General features: G+C 38.1%; 3 protein-coding genes and 1 non-coding gene across 5 annotated transcripts; 3 read left to right on the forward strand and 1 right to left on the reverse strand.

Moving 5' to 3' along the window:
- The first annotated feature begins 298 nt into the window (after nucleotides 1-298).
- LOC115972281 lies at nucleotides 299-3,805 on the forward strand. Of its 2 annotated transcripts, XM_031092500.1 has the most exons (8): nucleotides 304-719; nucleotides 920-953; nucleotides 1,319-1,471; nucleotides 1,933-2,022; nucleotides 2,899-2,964; nucleotides 3,263-3,357; nucleotides 3,471-3,518; nucleotides 3,605-3,805. In XM_031092500.1, exons 1-8 carry the CDS (start codon nucleotides 448-450, stop codon nucleotides 3,720-3,722), a joined length of 876 nt encoding a protein of 291 aa, XP_030948360.1. In that variant the 5' UTR covers nucleotides 304-447; the 3' UTR covers nucleotides 3,723-3,805. The 2 variants fall into 2 exon arrangements, with proteins under 2 accessions (XP_030948361.1, XP_030948360.1); XM_031092501.1 differs by lacking the exon at nucleotides 1,933-2,022 and having other exon boundaries at nucleotides 299-719.
- Nucleotides 3,806-8,709: 4,904 nt separating this feature from the next.
- Nucleotides 8,710-12,220, forward strand: LOC115969804 (tRNA:m(4)X modification enzyme TRM13 homolog). Its single transcript, XM_031089419.1, has 9 exons — nucleotides 8,710-8,888; nucleotides 8,966-9,031; nucleotides 9,132-9,494; nucleotides 9,576-9,828; nucleotides 9,980-10,037; nucleotides 10,993-11,079; nucleotides 11,215-11,349; nucleotides 11,461-11,599; nucleotides 11,861-12,220. The coding sequence occupies exons 1-9, from the start codon at nucleotides 8,812-8,814 to the stop codon at nucleotides 12,087-12,089; spliced, it is 1,407 nt and encodes a 468-aa protein (XP_030945279.1). The 5' UTR covers nucleotides 8,710-8,811; the 3' UTR covers nucleotides 12,090-12,220.
- Nucleotides 12,221-12,966: 746 nt separating this feature from the next.
- On the reverse strand, nucleotides 12,967-13,039 carry TRNAA-UGC. Its single transcript has one exon. It is a non-coding gene; the product is annotated as a tRNA-Ala (tRNA).
- Nucleotides 13,040-13,194: 155 nt separating this feature from the next.
- Nucleotides 13,195-15,459, forward strand: LOC115972036. Its single transcript, XM_031092173.1, has one exon. It carries the CDS (start codon nucleotides 13,219-13,221, stop codon nucleotides 15,304-15,306), a length of 2,088 nt encoding a protein of 695 aa, XP_030948033.1. The 5' UTR covers nucleotides 13,195-13,218; the 3' UTR covers nucleotides 15,307-15,459.
- The last annotated feature ends 5,071 nt before the right edge of the window (nucleotides 15,460-20,530 follow it).

The raw sequence follows: 20,530 nt of genomic DNA on the forward strand, positions 1-20,530 counted from the left end.
AAGTAGAGGTGAAGAAATATTTTATCAGGTTGTTCTCAAATTTTTTCCCTGTTAAATATAAAATTTAGAGATATTTCTAAACCACATAGAAGTCCAATTCAAAAAGTGAAATCCTTTTATAAATAGTATAAATTTTATATATATATATATATATGTGTGTGTGTGTGTGTATATATATATATATATATATATATCACCTAGTTTTGGAGAAAATTAAATTGGGGGGGTTGTGGACCAGAAACAAGTAACTTATGAAGGACCAGAAGTTATTTTTATGGGCCTATAAAATAACCCAAAGAGCTTCCTGACTGGTCATGTTCATGTTGTTTGGTCATTGGTGATATTTTCAACGGTCTTTGAACTTCCTTTTCATTTGCAGCAACATACGCGTCCTTCCACTGTTTTAAGGTTCTTCGATCATTTGTTTTAGATATTTGTCTCTTAGAAATGTCTATCTGGGACGACACACAATACTGGGTTCAATGGCAAGTTCCAGTTTGTGCTTTCATCGTCGCTGCCCCAGCTGTGTTGGCTCTGAGATATGTCAAAAAATTGAAAGCTCAGCCTTTCGATTACGCTGACTTGTGGACTCCGTGCTGGAAAAACTTCAGTCCCGTTTGGCTTCTTTACTATCGAGCTTTCGCTTTCGTTTGCTTGGCTTGGATGTTATACGAAATGGTTGTCTTTGCAGGAGCTTTTTGCTTCTTTTTCTATACCCAGTGAGACCATATTTCTCAATTTCTGGCTTTTACTTACACTCCATTTCTTATGAATCTCATGTGTTGGTTAGGTTTCAAGAATTTAATCATTGTCATTTCATTTATGCTTGTTGAAGAATTTCAGATTATGGGTTTTTTAAAAAAAAAAAAAGAATTAAAGCTGTTTAATTTTATATTTCTTTGATGTAATTGATTTGTAGGTGGACTTTTGCATTGGTCATGGTCTATTTTGCGGTATGTCAAGCGCTATAAGTTTATAACAAGCCTATATATTTGTTGTTGTATTTCTTGTATGAAGGATTTCCATTAGTTAAAAGGTCATACTCAGAGCACAAAGCTCTCACTCTTGCGATCATGGTAGGCAGCTTCACCCCCAATTTATTGGAAAGGTTGATTTCCAGACTTGGACCAGCGACCTGTCACTTTTGGTGGAATCACTTGCCATTACACCAAGGATTTCCATTAGTTGCTGTCCTAAATTCATTGCTCTGGTTTCCAAGATATGCATAGGAATTATGGGTTTTTTTTTTTTTTAATTATTTTTTTTTAATATTAAAAATCAACTAAAACCATACCCATTTGTTTTACACATAATGTAGCTGGGGACCATTGTATCTGCATATGGATGCCGGTTGTCCTCCAAGAAACCTCATTCTAAAAATGGGGATAGTGCTGAGTCTGTTCAAAGGGAATTGGAGGAGATTCAGCAAAAAGTGGGACTTTGGGGATATCTTATGCTAATTACATACCAGGTTAGTCATCTTTGAAGCCTTTACTTGAAACTAGTGATGAAATTTCTCTAATGTAATGGATTCATTTTTCTTAGTTCCTGGATATCTTTTTTTTTTTTAATTGATAAGTTACCTCACCCTCCATCCCATTAATATGGGAGAAGGGTGTGTCACTTGAGCTATAACTCATTGGCTGTAGTTACTGAAGTTCTTGTTAGAATAGCTTTAAATCCTTGTAGTTCCTTTAGGCTGATGCCTTCACTCTCACTTGAATATTTTACCTACCAACTTTAATGGTTGCTCTTCTTCTTAGTTTGTGGTATAATTTTTTTACACAAGGCATTAATTGTAAGCTAAATAGATTACTGGTTCTCAGAGTGCTACTAAGTGGCAAAAATAACTTCATATTTTAAATCTTTTGTCAGTTTCTGAAATTTGCTTTTTCAAGTTTTTGTTTGAAGCTAATGTTCTATTTTCGACAGACTTGTGCAGGTGCTGTGATGCTAACAGACATTGTGTTTTGGTGTATTCTTGTGCCATTTTTATTGGGTGATCAGTTTAGCATAACCCTGGTGAGTGTCCACTTCTAGTGAATAATCAGACCTTTTTTTTCCCATAAAAAATGTTCTTCATACTATCACAATCTTTAGTTGCTCTCAAAATGGAACTAGGGGATTGAATAGCCAAAGTTTTAATAAGACAAATTGATTTGCCAGTAACATGGCGCAATAGGAGCTTAGCAAAATTAAATGCATTATTATGTAATTACATTGATTTCAGCTGCATATTTCTTCGAGGTTGAGCTCCTTCCATGAAGAATCAATTCAGGGTCATTTTGATTCTACGGCCAAAAATATGCCATTGCCTTTTGCCTTTTGTTCACTCATCTATGTAATTTAAACTTATAAATGTTTTGTAGGTCTTGATTGTCTGCTTTTTATATGGTGTAATCCAAATATCTTGTGCATTCCTTTGCTTAGTTACTTATCCTGTTTGGCTGTTTCCTCAAAATATCTTTGAGGCAATATACGGTTATAGCTTGTTGCACATAATTGCCTTTATTTTCTTTACTTTATATGTTGTATGGCTTGTTTGCGTACTCTGGATCTTCTCTTCCCTCTTCTTCACTATTTGACATTAATAATACTAAAGTTTTGTAAATTCGAATTTACAACCAGCAGTTTAAATGTATTAGTGTGTCTGTGTGTGTGTTGTGTGTGCAGGCTAGGAACTGATTGTTTACATACATGGTTACTATGACACGCATTTGTTTGTTTTTTTCAAAAGTTTCCATCTTTTATTGATGCACAGAACAGTTTTTTCTTCTTTAGTTGTACTGTTTATAAGAAAATGCAGACAAGTTGCTTGAGTTCTTCTTATCATCATTTTTATTTGCTAGTTTATAATGGATATTCTCCTCACTGTTTATGTGTTTGTTTTCTTGGCAGTTGATTGGTGGTATCCATAGTTTGAATGCTGTTTTTCTTATTCTGGATACAGCTCTCAATAGACTTGTAAGTATTCGAACATTTAGAAGCTGAAAGCTAGGAGTGAACTTTCACAGGCTTTTAAATTGTCCGGGAAAACACACACACAAAATTAAAGTATATTTATATAAACAGCTTACATCTTATGTAAAGGTGTCAGATTAGATGGCTAAGATTGCCTAGCCAGTATTTTTGGCATAGAAATAGTACCTCTTTTTTTTTGTGGGGGGGGGGGAGTGGGTGGAGGATGAATGAACATTTTTATTAACTCTCCTGTAATCTGAGTTCACAAGATTGATGATCCTATTTCCATAATGTTTTTCAGCCACTTCTTTGGTCTGGGTTTGCATATTTTGTGCTGTGGAGCTGTCTCTATGTTACCTTCCAGTGGGTCATTCGTGCATGTGGTTTTTATGAATGGTATGTATAATTTTCTTCTGTCCCCTTCAGTAGCTGTGTTGGATTAAGGAAACACTCTTTCTAATATCTCAGATATTGATTCTAGAGCTAGTAACATATTTTGAATCTCTCAGGTGGCCATATCCTTTCCTAGAGCTTAATACGCCATGGGCTCCCATATGGTATTTTATCTACATCGTCTTTATCCAACTTGCTTTCCCCTTGAATTGTAGATATGATGAAACTAACAAATGTGTTTGATTTACAGGTATTTTTCCTTGGCGTTGGTTCACGTCCTGTGTTATTGGATATATGTACAGATTGAAAAAATTAAAATTTCAGTTCTGCCTGGATTGTTCCCTCAAGCATTTGTGGGGTCATTTTAGCTCTTTGTTCTGTGATACAAAATAAATCTAAATCTAAAACATACCCAAAAATTAATAAAACTAAATCCCACGTTTTTTTTTTTCTTTCTATGGACTAGTCTTAATTATAGATTTTTTTTTTTTTTTTTTTAATCTTTGAGATTTAGATGGTATTGGACCAGAGTTTCGATGTAAGCACAAATTTTTCTCCATTTTTTTTTTTCTATGTATCAGTATATGGTTAGTGAATGTTGCTGCAAAAAGTCTGGAAGGATCCCTTTAGTCTATACACAATTTTAAGATGAACATCATTGATGTTAATCACAAATGTTTGATAATTTGAGAGTGGAGGAAGAAAATATTTGAACCCTAAATATCTTTATTGGATTTTAAGATTTGATAACAATGGTCTAATGGTCCAATGACTTCTCAGAGGTTTAATTCCTAGGAACGAATCGACCCTATTTTTACTCGAAAAAGAAGAAAGAACATAAAAATTGACGTTACTTCTTAACACTATAATATATTTCATGCATCCAATATATGCAAACTCCCTCTCACCATGTATAAATCTTGAATGTATAAGATGATTCAAACATGTTAATTGCTGTGCTTGGTGCTTCTTGACATTGGCTATTTCACGTTTCCAATGATCCAATCCCAATGCATCCTTGAAAATCCTCCTAATCTACCAAAGTAGTGGCTGCGTTACCAGATAGACCGCTAAGCCACGTTTTCGAAGGCAAAGTGGCGATGTTGTTGTGAAGGGATCATTAGGTTTGAGCTTCAAGATATGGATTGAATATCAAAACCATCTAACAAGAAGAGGCATTAAGTGAAGACTTGCAAGCATATCAAGCATCTTAAATTTGCACACCTGCTGGAGGACAATTTTTAAAGAAATGTTTTAAAAGTAGTCAATGATCACGGTGAAATTGGAACAGGATAATAGCATGAAGCGAAGACTTGGCTAAAGTTAACCAACAAAGAGCTGATGACCAAGACTGAAACTTCAAATTATACAACACCTAGAAACACTTTAGGATCCCAATGTGAGCTCTGTCCATTATTAGCAAAATTACAACAGAAGTGAATGATCCACAATTACTACAGCCAGTAGTAGTAGTAGCAGTGATGCGGGAGATGCAAGAAGATTATTACTTAATATTATTTATGTTTGTAAGTCAATTGTATTTTTATGTTTTAGGTCCTATTAGTTTATTAGGCTATTAGTATTTTAATTTGGAAACAAGGTTATTTTTGTAATAAGGCAATTAGGGTTTCCGATCCAATTAGAACTAGGGTTTAGTAATCTTTTATAAGCAACCTATTGTACTTCTTGAAGAGATAGTTGATATTTTGATGAATGAAAAAATGGCCGTTTGGTTTCTTTTGGTCTGGTACTGACTCCAGGTCTACCCTAGGTACTGACTCCTAGTGGCTTCCCCACTCGGTGCTGACTCCAAGCAAGGCCTAGGTGTTGACTCCTAGGTCATATCTTTTATTTTTTCTGTAAGAACCAAGTATGAGGCTGTTGGGCCTTAAATCACTTGGGCTCACAATTTATTTGTAGTGGGCTTGAGGATTTCTTACTCTGGGTTGTTCTCAGCAGAGAGACTCAAAGTAACACTCTGTTTACACTTTTTCACTAGACTGTTTTCTCTCTATTTCTCTGAACCCCTTCTTCCTTCCAAACTTCTGCTATTTATAGCCAAGGTTAGTGGTAAGATTACGTTTTCAGCCTCTGTTAGTGCTATTGAAGGTCCAGTATTATCTGATTTAAGTGGATTTTTAGGTGAGAGTGGGGTGCAACAATTATGACCTTGGAACTTGGTTCCAGCTTAGTTGATGGTGCTCGGTAATGCAGTTTACCGAGCATATCACGATTAACCCGGACACGGTTAATAAGCTTGTTCGGGGAACATATGCCGAGCACACATCGGAACACAAGGCCCGAAATTGTTTTTTTTTTGCGCTAAGGCAGATCCAAGAAGGGCTTAGGGCAATGGGGTTGTTCCTATTGGGCCTGGGCCCAAGGGCCTTTATAGGTCTTGGGATCTCGGTGCCATACATTAGCCCCCCGTTGATTCATACCCGGTTGCCGGGAAGAATCAAGGAGTTGGCCGAGCCTCTTGACCTCGGAGACTTTTATGGCCTGGGAATCGTCGTTATGGTTCTCAATTAATGCTCATCTCAAAAGACGCGTCGTTTCGCTGCGCTAGGTACAGTCGTCATTATTGCCTGACGCTTCGTGAATCGGGGCGGCACGCGTTCTGCTTACGTTTGGCATCCGTAGGGTCGTTTGTAAATCGTGCCCATTTACTGCTTGATTAAACGCTTCTTTGCCCCCCCTTCTTTCTGACTCTATAAATAGTTCCCCACAGAACATTCTTTCATTTTTCCTCTACCTCTGATATTTCGTGCTTACTCTCTGCCGACCAACTCTCTGTGTGCTTATTCTCTTGCCCAGTGTTCTCTTCCTACTTAGAACCCAAAGTAAGTTTTTCTTCCTTTTTCTATTCCTTCAGCTTATTTCTTCAAGTTCCCTTTCATAGTATTAGGTGTTATAGATGGGTTACTCTTACCTTCTAGAATCCTCGGATGCCTTGGCCTCCTTTAAGAGCACATTTAGTATTCCCGATGACGTGGATGTGGCTTACTGCCACGAGAGTGATATTGATCTCCACCGAGGATTTGGCACAGCCTTTTTTCCTTTGATGGCAATCTTAGAAGGAGGGGTTAGGTTCCCCGTGGATCCCCTTTTGACCGATACACTTAGGTATTACGGGCTGTGTCCCGATCAGCTTCCCCCCAACTTTTACCGGGTAGTTAGCTGTGTCAGTAGGTTGAACCATACCTTCAATTTACAGTTAAATTACCATGACATTAACGATATGTATAGACTTTGTGGTAACAAAGCTACCAACTATTATCTAAAGGCACGAGATAATCGGGTACGGCTGATATCATGCCTACCTGATTCGAACAAGAACTCCGCCGAGGAGTTCGTTAGGGTGCGCGGCAATTGGTTTGCCGGGGATGTCCCTTGCCCCCTTTCACGGCGTGAAGTGAGTTTGTACCAATCCTTTGATCTAACTATTTTCCCCCCTACTCTGCGTTGTTCTCGGTAGAGAGACTCAAAGTAATACTCTGTTTACACTTTTTCACTAGACTGTTTTCTCTCTATTTCTCTGAACCCCTTCTTCCTTCCAAACTTCTGCTATTTATAGCCAAGGTTAGTGGTGAGATTACGTTTTCAGCCTCTGTTAGTGCTATTGAAGGTCCAGTATTATCTGATTTAAGTGGATTTTTAGGTGAGAGTGGGGTGCAACAATTATGACCTTGGAACTTGGTTCTAGCTTAGTTGATGGTGCTCGGTAATGCAGTTTACCGAGCATATCACGATTAACCCGGACACGGTTAATAAGCTTGTTCGGGGAACATATGCCGAGCACACATCGGAACACAAGGCCCGAAATTGTTTTTTTTTTTTGCGCTAAGGCAGATCCAAGAAGGGCTTAGGGCAATGGGGTTGTTCCTGTTGGGCCTGGGCCCAAGGGCCTTTATAGGTCTTGGGATCTCGGTGCCGTACATTTCCGTTATATCAATTTTGTTCTAGTTGTCCTGTGTCAAACAGCTATACCAGTTTCAATTCAAACCAAGAAATTAGATGAACATAATGTAGTAATCAAAATGAATAAGGTTTTTATTACTAAGTAAGGGTTGCAAATGGTTTCAATTGGAAATGCAAACCAATTTTGCTTTGCTTAAGCAGCAGTGAACATATTTCTTGAACAAATAAGAAAATAAAACTATAGGAGACTTGTACCATTTTTAAACTCCAAAAATTTCAACTTCTTTTTTCTCTATCTCCAAAACAAATTGTTTCGGTTTCCTTTCTCCAAAACCCTAAAAGACTATCAAGAAGAGCCTAAAATGCACCGTATTGACGATTCTAAATCAATCAACATCACCGCCAAGCTTCTGCGTTTCAATTCTTAAAATGTGGTTTAAAAGCAAAAACACCATCAGTTTCAATTCTTCTTTGTAACTCTATGATTTCCATATCTTTCAAATTGATTTATGGGACTAACTTCTGTTAGCTTTAATGGATGGAAAAATCACATGACACTAATGTAATTAGTGGCATGAATCCATTGGTGAGTCTTCTTAACTTAAAGATTTGAAATTCATATGATTTTTCTTTCCATAAGAGCTAAAGTAATTTAGTTTCAGTGCTCAATTTGGTTGATATGAAAATCTCATGGACTTATAAGGAAGAATTGAAATCCGAAAGGTGTTTTTTTACCTTAAAATGTTTACGATAGATTGTTATAAAATGGTTTATTATTTGTTGTTACTGAAGAGATTTCTTAAAAATGAAGAACTTGAGTTAACATGTACAAGAAGGTATCTCATTTTTTTTTTTTTTGGTTGAGAAAATACAAGAATGTATTTTAGAAGACAATTTTATTATGAGACCTCTTTCTCACAATATGTGAGACTCACATATATGAGACTCACACATATCTATGAAAGAGATGTCTAATAATATCATCTCATAAGATTATTTTTTGATATGTAGTGAGCGTTTGGATCACGTCCACATTTGGACGTTTTGCATTTCGGCCCTTTTTTTTTTTTTTTACCAGTACCTTGTGCACTGTTCATGTGAGTATCAAGGCATATGAATAGTTTTTTTTTAGTGTGAACAATAACCAGAAATTATTTTTTATCATTTTTAGTTTTCAATTTTCAGCAAAATAAACGATATTTAAACGCACTGGTAACCCCTTTTATTTCCAGTAATATAATTAGTTTTCCTTAACAAAGTTAAAACATTGTAATGCAAAGTTGCACGCTATAAAAATAAAAAAATAAAAAAAAAAGGAGCAACGTAGGGAAACGAAATGTTTGGGCTAAAGTTTATTAAGACGACTACATTAAAAAGGTCGACATAACAAATCCTGTTGTTCGGAGTTTTTGACTTTTTGTAACAAATGTAAACTGAAAGAGAAAACAGGGGAAACGCAAAGTTAAAGAACGTTTTCGGCAGCAAAAGGAGACCGAGTTCCAAACTAAAGCTATTGGACTCTAAAAAGCTTCGGTTATGGAGGAGAGGCGCTGCAAATTCTGGCTTCCCAAAAAGAACAGATTCTGTGCCAACCTCCCTCTCCACGATTCCTTGTATAACCAACATCTCTCTCTGTTCTGTTCCGTCTTTTGATTTCTCAAACTCTTGCTTAATCAAATTGTGTATGCAGGTTCTGTGGCAACCACAACCCCAGGTCCAATGGCCAGTGGATTCCATGCCCACTTGATCCTTCTCAGTAATATCTCTCTTCCGTTCTTCTTCCACTTCCTATTTTCATTCTCTGCTGAAAGGTTTTTTTTTTTACTCTAAGCATGGTATTTGTGTGAATTCAATAGCTCTGTGCTCAAAGAAAATCTTGATTGGCATGTGAAGAGATGCCCATTACTCAAACAAGTTCAATCCTTGACTCTCCAACCCTTTTATCAAAAGGGTATCAATGCTGGCAGAGATAATGATGATGAAGAAGAAGAAGAAGAAAAGGTTGAAGATTTGGTTGCAATAAATAAGCCTGGTTCGGAGTCTTTGGATAATATATCTTCTGAAATGAAGAGACGTGCTGTTTATGGAATGAGTGCGCCTGATTTCTGTAAATTGATTGAGAAGATTGAGGCTGTTCATGGGTTAATATGTAAGGATATCCGGGACTCATATAAGATGCCAGAAGCTTGCAATGTATGGATGAAGAGAGAAATAGATAGGTAAAAGAGTTTGCTTTTCTTGCTTTTATATATTTTGCTTTTGTGGGGTTGGTGTGGTTTTGTAAGATGAGTTGTTTGCAGGAAATTGCCATTTCAGGAGAAACATGTTATGCAACAGGCATCGATTCTAGGGAACTTGGAAGAATTTGGGGTGTTGAAGAATGCTATTGGGAGGGCACAATGTGATTGTGAGGAGGCATCTGAAGATGAGAAAAATGGTGTCTCTGCAGTGGTTGAATTTGGTGCAGGAAGAGGGTATTTGACACAAATGCTTGCTGATTGTTATGGGATCAAAAGGGTTTTTCTAGTTGAGCGGAAGTCATACAAGCTGAAGGTTAGTTTGGTTGGACTTGGTTGTTTCTTAGATTAAGACTAATGTTGGCTGTAATTTCTTATAACTTAATTTGGAGTTGTTCGTGAACTCTTTGAACTGAGATTGATAAGAGATATTAATTTTATGTTGTGCCAATGCTTGCTACTCATAGGCTGATCGATCCTTGCGACAGAAAGAGAGCTTGATATTAGAGCGTTTGAGAATTGACAGTAAGGATCTCTGGAATATTGTTGTTGGAAAACATATTTTGTACTTCCCTTATTAGATCATTTCTGTATTTTATGATCATTTTGATAGGACATGTTTATTCTGGAACATTTAACTAAGATTATACTCCTATGTTTAAGAAAGACTCAAATCTTTGAAATTTGTACTTTGCATAACCCAAGTTACAAGGTTAGGTAATGTAATGCATTTAGAATTCAATTGTTTCCAATGATTTTATGCAAACTCACAAACCATGGGTACTTGCTTGAGCATGAACATGTATATAGTATATTTTGAAGGCTAAGTGTACTTCATGAATAATACATTGCGTACCACTAGCTTCTTTTATGCAGCTTGTATTTGGGTTTAGTCAATTTACACTACTCAAGAGAGGAATGAGTATTGGTGATAATGGTGGTGGTGAAAACAGTGTTGACAACTTTATTTAGTGTTGTGATGGTTTGAATAGCTTTTGTTCTTTTGTAGCAACTCTGGCAATGAAGGTGGTGGTGTTTTAGTGATGCTATAGTCTGTTTACCACTGCCATGAGCACTTGCATTTGGAAAGTACTTAGCATTATGGATTAACAAATGTAACATCTAGCTGTTTAAACAGCATGAAGCATTTTTCTTACATAGAATTTAAGTTGTGTAAGCTTCATATTGCTGTCTGATACCTATTTGCATTGTTTGAGGATTCTTAGATTCTTAGTTATATCCTTCTATATTGTCTTAGCTGTAGTTATCTTGGTTCGAATTTCCACTCTATTGAGGGTAGTATTATGTTATACTCACCAGCAAAAAACTTCTATAGATTTAAGTTCCTTCTGAAAGTTTTATGTCACAAAGTGATGGCATATATCTACATGCTGAATTCTTGCTATGTATAAAATATAACAAGATAACAATTTATTGTGCGTGCATACCTTGTTACATTGTGAAATTTCAACGGTTGCAGTTGAGGATTTAAACTTGAATGCTGTTGAGTCTTTACGAGGATCTCCTTACCTGGCTATTGGTAAACATCTTTGTGGGCCTGCTACAGGTAATTGTTATGCAATTTCCATACAACCTTGACTATGAAATTCATAGGATAATCACTGCATTTTATGTAAATAACTGTCATTAATGAAGGATTGAGTGACAAAATAAGTTCATCTTTTATAACTTTTGGCTGCAGATTTGACTCTAAGATGTTGCCTTGCTGAACATTTTAGTCAGAATAGTGTCAAACACTGCAGTGCTAATCGGAATCTGAGAGGTCTAGCTATAGCAACATGTTGCCATCATCTTTGCCAGTGGAAACACTATACAAGTAATCAATTTATCCTGCCCTGAAAATATGAAACAGTAGCTGGCCATGTTTATTAATTTTAGATCAATTTATTATGAGCTCACTAGCTCTGTGACCCTGGCCACCCTGCAGGTAAAAAATATTTATCACATTTGGGGATCACCAAGGAAGAATTTCATGCAATTACATGGTTTACCAGCTGGGCGGTAGATGCTGACCATGGTTCAGATCTTCCTGAAGTTCCTGATGTCAAATTGCATCTAGAGTCAATGTAATGAGTTTGAAATTGTCATAATGTAGATTCATTCTTCAAGTTTTCTTGTAGGAATTTTGGGAAAAAATTTGGGTCGGTGTTTCATTTTAAGCAATTGACCAAGTTACTTTTTTCATTTCTAGAGTCTGTGTAATTAGTTTGAAATTGTCATAATGTAGATTCATTCTTCAAGTTTTCTTGTAGGAATTTTGGAAAAAAATTTGGGTTGGTGTTTCATTTTAAGCAATTGACGCAGTTACTTTTTTCATGCTATGACAGTGAAAATAAAGAATGTGGTGGAGATGCAAGTGGAGTTGAAGACATTGTGAGGAACATGAAAGCAGTTGAAAGGGCAGTCTTGGGGTTTATGTGCAAGCAGATTATTGACATGGGAAGATTGATGTGGGTCAAGGAATGTGGTTTAGAAACAGAGTTTGTCAAATATGTTCCATCAAGCATTTCTCCTGAAAACCATTTACTGATTGCCAGACATACTAATCAATTTTGAGATGTCTTTGTTTTTTCTTTTATGTAAGGTTGTATGATTTCCAATTTTGCTAGAATGTGTTTTTGTATGACACTCTTATTCAAGTTTTGAAATGAGTAGAGTTCTGAGAATTGCTTAGCAAGTGAATGAAATACATTTACACGATAACATTCATCTCTTCAGTTTGGACTTGGCTAGGGACAATTTGACAAATTTTTTTTGGGATGAAATTTGGTAATTGACACGAGTATTGCAAAAGTATAGCTAATCAGCACAAGGTAGAACAAGGTACAATCTGCTTCGGCAGATTGCATACTCTCCAGCAGCATCTTAGCCTTCTAGAAAAACTAAAGAGGAAAAGCACAAAGCAGTATCGTTCTGATCATATAACTCTGACAAAATATGTTTCACTGGTTACACAATCTTAGTGAAATATGTTCAACTTTATACTGCACATGTAAGTGAGTCTCTAATCTCTTTGAACAGCCTACAATTGATAGACTTTGCTTACTTTCCTCTTAAATTAGGGAGCTTTTACTTTATATTGCAAAAATTAGGGAGCTTGTAAAATGTGACTGGCTATCTCTGCCATTATAAAAGTGGAGCAAGTCTAAAACTAATTTCCTCATGGCTATAATTTGGTTAGCTATTCGCCCATTCCATTCTTCAACTTTCTTTCATAAGCTTAGTAGAATCGTAGTCTAGTAATCTGCCTGCACTTTTCAGATTCAGATGGATGAGCATGAGCAGATGTGTCACCCTTATGGCCTTATCTGAAGGCCCATTAGTCATATGCTGACTTGAAAAAGGGCTTGGCCAAATTCAATTTGGCTTTTTGAACCCATCTCTCCTCACAAGAATAAAAGACTCAAGAGACAAAGGGGAAAAAATAGATAGATGGAGATGCGGGGTATCGAACCCCGTACCTCTCGCATGCAAAGCGAGCGCTCTACCATGTGAGCTACATCCCCATGTCGGTAATCTTTCTTAAACGCAAGTATAAAACTCTTTATCATACAAAAATTTTGCCTTGGGAAACAAGTTCCCATCTCTTGAGGATTCCGTTCCAATCCATTTTTCTCTTTGAAAATTCATACATTGCAAGATTTGATCGGAGTGGATTTACTGATTAGTCAAGAAAAGACGACAAATGCTACGTCACCTCATGCGTATTACCACTGGTTCATCAGGTTCCCCGCTTCTCCTTATTAATACTACTAATTATTTTAGTCTCCACTCTCACCACACTCACTCTCAAATGGATCATCCCATTCCCAAGGGCACCATCATCTTCAGCACAGTCGGTAGGTCCAACTATGGCTTCGACATCTTCTCTCTCCAACTCCAACCCCAACAACCCACCACTTCCGGCCCAGAGCACCGCCTTACTGACGGTATCTCTGTCAATTTCAATGCGCAATTCCTCGATGACAACCAAACCATCGTCTTCGTCTCCGAACGAACCGGTTCGCCCCGTTTTTATCTTACCCGACCCGGTTTGTCCTCTCCCAAATCTTTACCCTTCGTGCCCTCAAGTCTTTTCCACGACCGTCCCGTCGTGAATAACGACCGAGTCTATTTCATCTCCGCTCACGAAGATCCCGGCCGGCTCTTCAAGAGCTGGTCCGCTCTCTACTCGACCCGGATCGATGAACTGGACCTTACCCGTTTGACTCCGTTAGGTTCTGTTGATTACAGTCCAGCTATTTCTCAGTCTGGAAAGTTTATAGCCGTTGCTTCGTACGGGTCTCGTTCTTGGGGCGGTGAGATCCACGAGCTAAACACTGATATAGTTGTGTTCCCAGAATCCGACCCGGATAACCGTGTCACTGTTTGCGAACGAGGTGGCTGGCCCACCTGGTTCGGTGACTCAGTCATCTACTTTCACCGCCAAGCTGAAGATGGTTGGTGGAGCATTTTCCGAGTTGATATCCCGGAAAATCTCAAACTTTCCGGCCCTCCAAACACTGCCACTCGGGTCACACCTCCGGGGCTCCACTGCTTCACTCCGGCGGCGATACACGACGGGAATAGACTCGCCGTTGCCACTCGGAGGCGCGGCAAGAATTTCCGCCACGTGGAGATATTCGACATCGAGTCAGAGACTTTTCACCCAGTCACAGAGACGCTGAACCCGAATCTCCACCATTACAACCCGTTTGTCTCCCCGGGTTCAAAGTTCATCGGGTACCACCGGTTCCGAGGCACCGGGTCAACTCAGGGCGAGTCAACGATTCCAAACCTGAACCCGGTTTTGTCTCCGATAAAACCAATCAAAATGCTCAGAATAAACGCTTCGTTTCCTTCTTTCTCTCCCAACGGCGATTTCGTCGCGTTTAATCCCAACTTTGATACCAACTCTGGCGTCAAAGTCTTCAAATCAAACAGTTCTAAGCAGTGGACCCTACTCAAAGGCCGTACAGCATTTTACAACGCATGGAGTCCCACAGAGAAACACGTCATCTACACCTCGGTGGGACCGATATTCCAGTCAGCAAAAGCAACGGTCCAGATCGCTAGGATCAAGTTCGACCCATCGGATCTCAACGGTGATGGTGGAGACGTCAAGTGCGCCGTTAAGATTTTGACGAAGGAGGAAACGGGGAATAACGCTTTTCCGTCATGTTCCCCTGACGGCAAGTCTATTGTGTTTCGGTCTGGACGGTCTGGGTTCAAAAATTTGTACATAGTTGACGCCGTTAACGGCGAGTTTGTTGACGGCGGCTTACGGAGGTTAACGGAGGGGTCGTGGATTGATACAATGCCCAGTTGGTCACCTAAAGGAGATCTCATCGCCTTCTCATCTAACAGACATAACCCTGACGACGTGGCTACATTCGGCATCTACGTGGTTAAACCGGACGGCTCTGATTTGCGTAGGATCCACGTGGCGGGATCAGAAGGATCGGATGACGTGGTCAGTGAGAGGATAAACCACGTGTGCTTTAGTGAAGATGGGGAGTGGCTGTTATTTACGGCTAATTTGGGTGGGGTGACGGCTGAGCCGGTGTCGTGGCCCAATCAGTTTCAGCCATATGGAGATCTGTACGTGGTGAGGTTGGATGGGAGCGGTCTGAGGAGGCTGACGTGTAATGCTTATGAAAATGGCACTCCAGCGTGGTACACGGGGGGGGAGGAGCTGGATTTGGAGCGTTTGTGTTTGAGGAGTGAGGATGTAGACGAAGATGAGTTAAGAGGCGAGTTTGAGGAACCACTTTGGATATCATGCGATATCTAATGGACTTTTCATATTATTGAGCAACGTGTGTTGTTGTGTGTGATTTTTCTTTTGTCTTTTTTCTTGTATCGTGAATAAAATCCATGTATTTTGATACGAATAATGGTTTGAAGAAATGCCAATTTGCTGAATATATACGAATGCTAGAATTAATCCCTGGTTGTTAAAATCATTGAATATGCATACAGGAGTGGACTATCGTGAGCAATTCTACCAAGTGCATTTGAATATATCCACACAAAGTTTGATCCGAACACTTTTGGCTTTTTGCTATCCAATCAGAAAGAAGCATTCGTTGCATTAAGGCTGTGTTTGATTCGACTTCAAACGAATTCCGGAAATCAATTTCCGGAAAATGGGGCGTTTGGCTGTGACGGAAAACGTTATTTTCCGGAAATCGAATTCCGGTTGACCGAAATTTGAAGCCTTGACCACGGAAAATGAATTCTGTCTTCATTTTCACTTCAAATGAAATCCGGAAAAAGAGAGAGAGAGAGGGACGATCGCGCGAGAGAGAAAAGAGAGCCCAGATCAGAGAGAGAGAGAGGGACGATCGCGCGAGAGAGAAAAGAGAGCCCAGATCAGAGAGAGAGAGAGGGACGATCGCGCCGACGAGCGGCGCGATCGACGATCGCGATCGTCGATCGAGCGACGCGATCGACGATCGCGATCGACGAGCGCGCTCGTCTCTCGTCGATCGACGATCGCGATCGACGAGCGCGCTCGTCTCTCGTCGATCGACGAGCGCCGCTCGTCGGCCGCTCGTCGGATCGACTCGTCGGCCGCTCGTCGGATCGACGAGCGTCGTCGGCCGCTCGTCGGACGCTCGTCGGCCGCTCGTCGGACGAGCGTTTCGCCGGATTTGATGTATTTTCTGGTAAACTGATTAAACGAACCAAACACCAAAATTAATTTTCCGTAAAATAAATTTTGTGACAGCCAAACACATGAAAACATTTTCCTTTCTGGAAAATAGCATTTCCGGAAAATAGCATATTTTCCGGAAATGATTTTACGCGAACCAAACACAGCCTAAATACAATTTATCAAAATTTCCCAATTCGTTGTTGGGTTTCAGCTTAGCACCATGCAACAATCAGCCAATAGAAAGAGATTTTGTAGGATCTTATGGATTATAGTGACAAGAAGTTCGTTCACCCATCCACATCGTATTAGTATTTTTCAAACCAAGAATATTATAGACACACAAAGTCTACTCATTTGGTAAAGCACATGCATAAACATGTGCATGATATTGAATAATAAATAGAATTGAGTGATCAAAATGGTATGGGAGTGTATATAATGAGGTCTTATGAGAAACAGTTTGGTTGGAACTAGCAAGAAATCATATTTGACATTTTCTCAGTGCAGAAAAAGTGGTTATATTATAGGGTGAAATTATCAGAGCAATTGTCCTGGAATAAAACTCGCATGCCATTGCATTTACTCCCCCCCTTATGGCCAGAATTATCAATGAGATAAGAAAGAACTTCACAGCAGAATGGAAGTCAGTCAGTAGTAGAACATAGAAGACACAAAAACACCACCTGGGGAATGGATAAGAGCAAGTAACCCTTGTGTGATGTATCTAAATTGCAGTTTTAAATAGGAAACAACATCATGTTTTCATTATTGTTTACATATTGGGTCCGGTGAGTTTTAACTTAAACTTTTGAGAAGTTTAGGCCAACAACACATCATTTCTACTTAAATTGAGTGTCATATTTTGCAAGTCTTCCAAAGGCATTGTTTGGACAAGTGGCTTACTGAGATTTAATCCATCATCATATCCAAACTTTTAAATTTAAGTGGAATTCCATTATAGTCCTATAAAAGGTGATGATTAAAGCTTCTTTTCTTTTTTTCCTTTTGGGATTAAAGCTGCTTCTTGTATATCTGTCATTCCTTTTCTTGCATATTTTTAAGTGGCTAAATTAATAGTTGTTTCGTTGGATGTCTCTCTACTCTCTCCACTCTTTGTTTTATATTCTTTTCTTCTCCGGCAAACCACGACTTTCTATCAAGCATACCCAACACGACAACACCAGCCACCTATTTCTATAAGAGCATCCACAGCAGGTGTGATAAATGTGCCAAATGTCAAATATTTGGCACATTTGCCACACCAAACATTAAAAACACCCCTTTATCAGATGTGTTAAATGTGCTAAACTTTTACAACATGCTACAGTACCATCACAATTTTAGCACAGTATGGACAGATGTTGCATAATATATATTATTATTTTATTTTCGTTTTCTCTCTCCTCATCACAGATATCACTTTCTCTCCGTCTTCTCATCTCTGTATTCTCTCTCAACTCTATCTTCTCTATTCATCTTCCACAGCACACCGATCACCAATGGTCGCCACTCAACGCCGCCGATCTCACCAAAGACCACCACTCGACGCCGCCGTTCATCTATCTTCTCTATTCCGCTTCGGGTTCTTTTTTTTTTTTTTTTTTTCTTTTTTCCGTTCACTTTTTTTGGCTGTAGTTTGATGGGTGGGTTCGGGTTGTGGGTTATGGCGGTGGGTGGGTTGAGATGGGCAGATCGGTGATGGGTGGGTTTGGGTTGTGGGTTATGGTGGTGGGCGAATCGATGGTAGTGCGTGGGTCGACTAGTGGGCGAATCGGTGGTGGTGCCGATCTCTGTTCTGATTTGTTTTTGTCTTTGTTTTTCTGCTTTGGTGGTGGATTCGGCGGCGGTTGATTTTGGTGGTTGTGGTTTTTTTTTTTTTTTTTTTTCCTGGTGATTGTGGCCGCAACAATTTTTCTGGTTGTTGTTGTGGTTGTTGTTGCAGTGGTGGTTGATGATGATGATGATTTCTGATCTGTTTTTGTCTTTGTTTTTCTGTTTTGGTGGTGGATTCGGCGGCGGTTGTGGGTTGATTTTGGTGGTTGTGGTTTTTTTTTTTTTTTTTTTCTTGGTGATTGTGGCCGCAACAATTTTTCTGGTTGTTGTTGTTGTTGTTGCAGTGGTGGTTGATGATGATGATGATTTCTGATATGTTTGTCTTTTTTTTTTTTTTTTTTTTTTTTTTTTTTTTTTTGGTGGATTCTTCGCGGTTGTGGGTTGATTTTGGTGGTTGTGGTTTTTTTTTTTTCCTGGTGATTGTGGCGGCAACCATTTTTCTGGTTGTTGTTGCGGTGGTAGTTGATGATGATAATGATGATGATGATGAGGATGAGGGGGGAATTTGATATATTATTTTAATGTGGTGTAAATATTATTTTAATGTATAAAATTGAAGTATAAAACATCTGATAAATGAGATGTTGTAAAATGACGTGGTAAAATAATAAAGTAAGTGTTTGATGTTTCAAAATGGCATTTTTTTTACAACGTCTGCTGTGGATGCTTTAAACCTCTCTTTTCTATGTCTATCAACAGTCAAATGAGCATTATGTTTTTAGAATATTTTATCACTACAATTGTAAGAATGTAGGTCATTGTCGGCGAACCTCATATATCTAAATGAAAACTTGCTAGAAAGGTTGTTCTTTAAATTTTATTTTTTATTTTTTAATAGTGTACATTTTGTCTAGCAAACTTGCTAGAAAGGTTGTTAGAATTCAATAGCAGTACTTGTTTAAAGCATTTTCTTTTTTGAAACTTTGAATTTTGGTTTAAGATCAATATTGTTAGCCTAATAATCATCAAAATCTACGCAATTACTAGTCTTCAATCATGGTTTTAGCCTTATTGGCTTATTGTAGTTTATTGTCTAGCAAACGTGGGGGATTCATCAGATTACCTTTTGATTCACTAGAAGCAAAAGAAAATATTTAAAATTGAAGAGCTAGTTAAAGCATTCACATTTGAGGATATAAAAAAATACATATTTTACATTCTCAAATACTACTTTATTTATTTTAGCAACTCATTTTGCAATATATCCAACATCTCGGTTCTTATTTTTATATACAACCCAATTAAATAATATAAAAAATATTTTTTTTCTCTCTTCTACCCAACAATTCTTCCCCCCTCTCTGCCCGTCAACGACACCCACAACCTAAAAAAAAAAAAAAAAAAAAAACAATTGAAAAATCTGAACCACCACTACAAACCACCAAGAACCACCACCATATACCTAGCAAACCACCAAAACCCACCACCATTCACAAAACAAACCACCGAGAACCACGCAAAAGACCCATACCAAACCCACCGAACCTCCACCACAACACTACCAGTCTACACCCATGGTGAGGTTATGATGGAGAAAGCCGAGAGAAAGATAAAGACTGGAGAGTTGCTGATCTACACTGGTTTGAGAGAGAGAGAGAGGAACAAGAAGGTGTTTTTTTAATTTATTTGGAGAGAGAAAGTGAGAATAAAATATTATTTTTTTGGTTTTACATCCAAGATACAGTAGGCTCTATATTTAAGAACCCACTGTTCACGATTGCTAATTTTTTTTAGCAATACATACCCGGATAATGATGACTTTTGGCTTGTTAGTTGGTAAAATAGCAACTAGGGGGTTTTTTATGCCCCCTAAATGCTAATGCTCTCAATCATCCAAAAAAAAAAAAGAAGTAAGTTGTAACACCTAATTATTCTTTTAAATAACACTAGATAATATTTGATTTTTTGTATCAATCATAAATGATCTGCCTAAAATTTCTAATATTTAATAGCATTTTTGCATACTGGATTTTTTTTTTTCTTAATTTCTTTAACATGCTCATAGTCATAAAAAATTATTAGGCACATCCAGAGTATAGATCATGGTCATAAAAAATTATTAGATACTTCCAGAGTATAGATAAATGATGTTCTTTTCTTTCACATTTATGGTGGATCCCGCTATAAATTTAATGAGTGGACTCTACCATAAATGTGAGAAAAGAAAGTACCATTCTCATGCTCTGAATTTTTGTATCAATGATAAATGATTTGCCTAAAATTCCTAATATTTAATAGAATTTTAGCATGCTAGATTTTTTTTTTTCTTAATTTCTTTAACATGCTCATGGTCATGAAAAATTCTTAGGCACTCTTAGAACATGGATAAATGGTGCTCCTTTCTCTCACATTTATGGTGAGTTATTCCGAGAGTACTTAAGAATTACTCATGGACTTTAAACAAATTTAATTCTAATTTGAGTAGTTTTAGGACTACAAATTATTCTACAATTTTTATACCACAACTCTAATATGACAGACCATGAGTGGTTAACCATTACTTACATATAATCTTACTATTTTT

Source organism: Quercus lobata, chromosome 12 (genome assembly GCF_001633185.2).
Source record: "Quercus lobata isolate SW786 chromosome 12, ValleyOak3.0 Primary Assembly, whole genome shotgun sequence".
Classification (NCBI taxonomy): domain Eukaryota; kingdom Viridiplantae; phylum Streptophyta; class Magnoliopsida; order Fagales; family Fagaceae; genus Quercus; species Quercus lobata.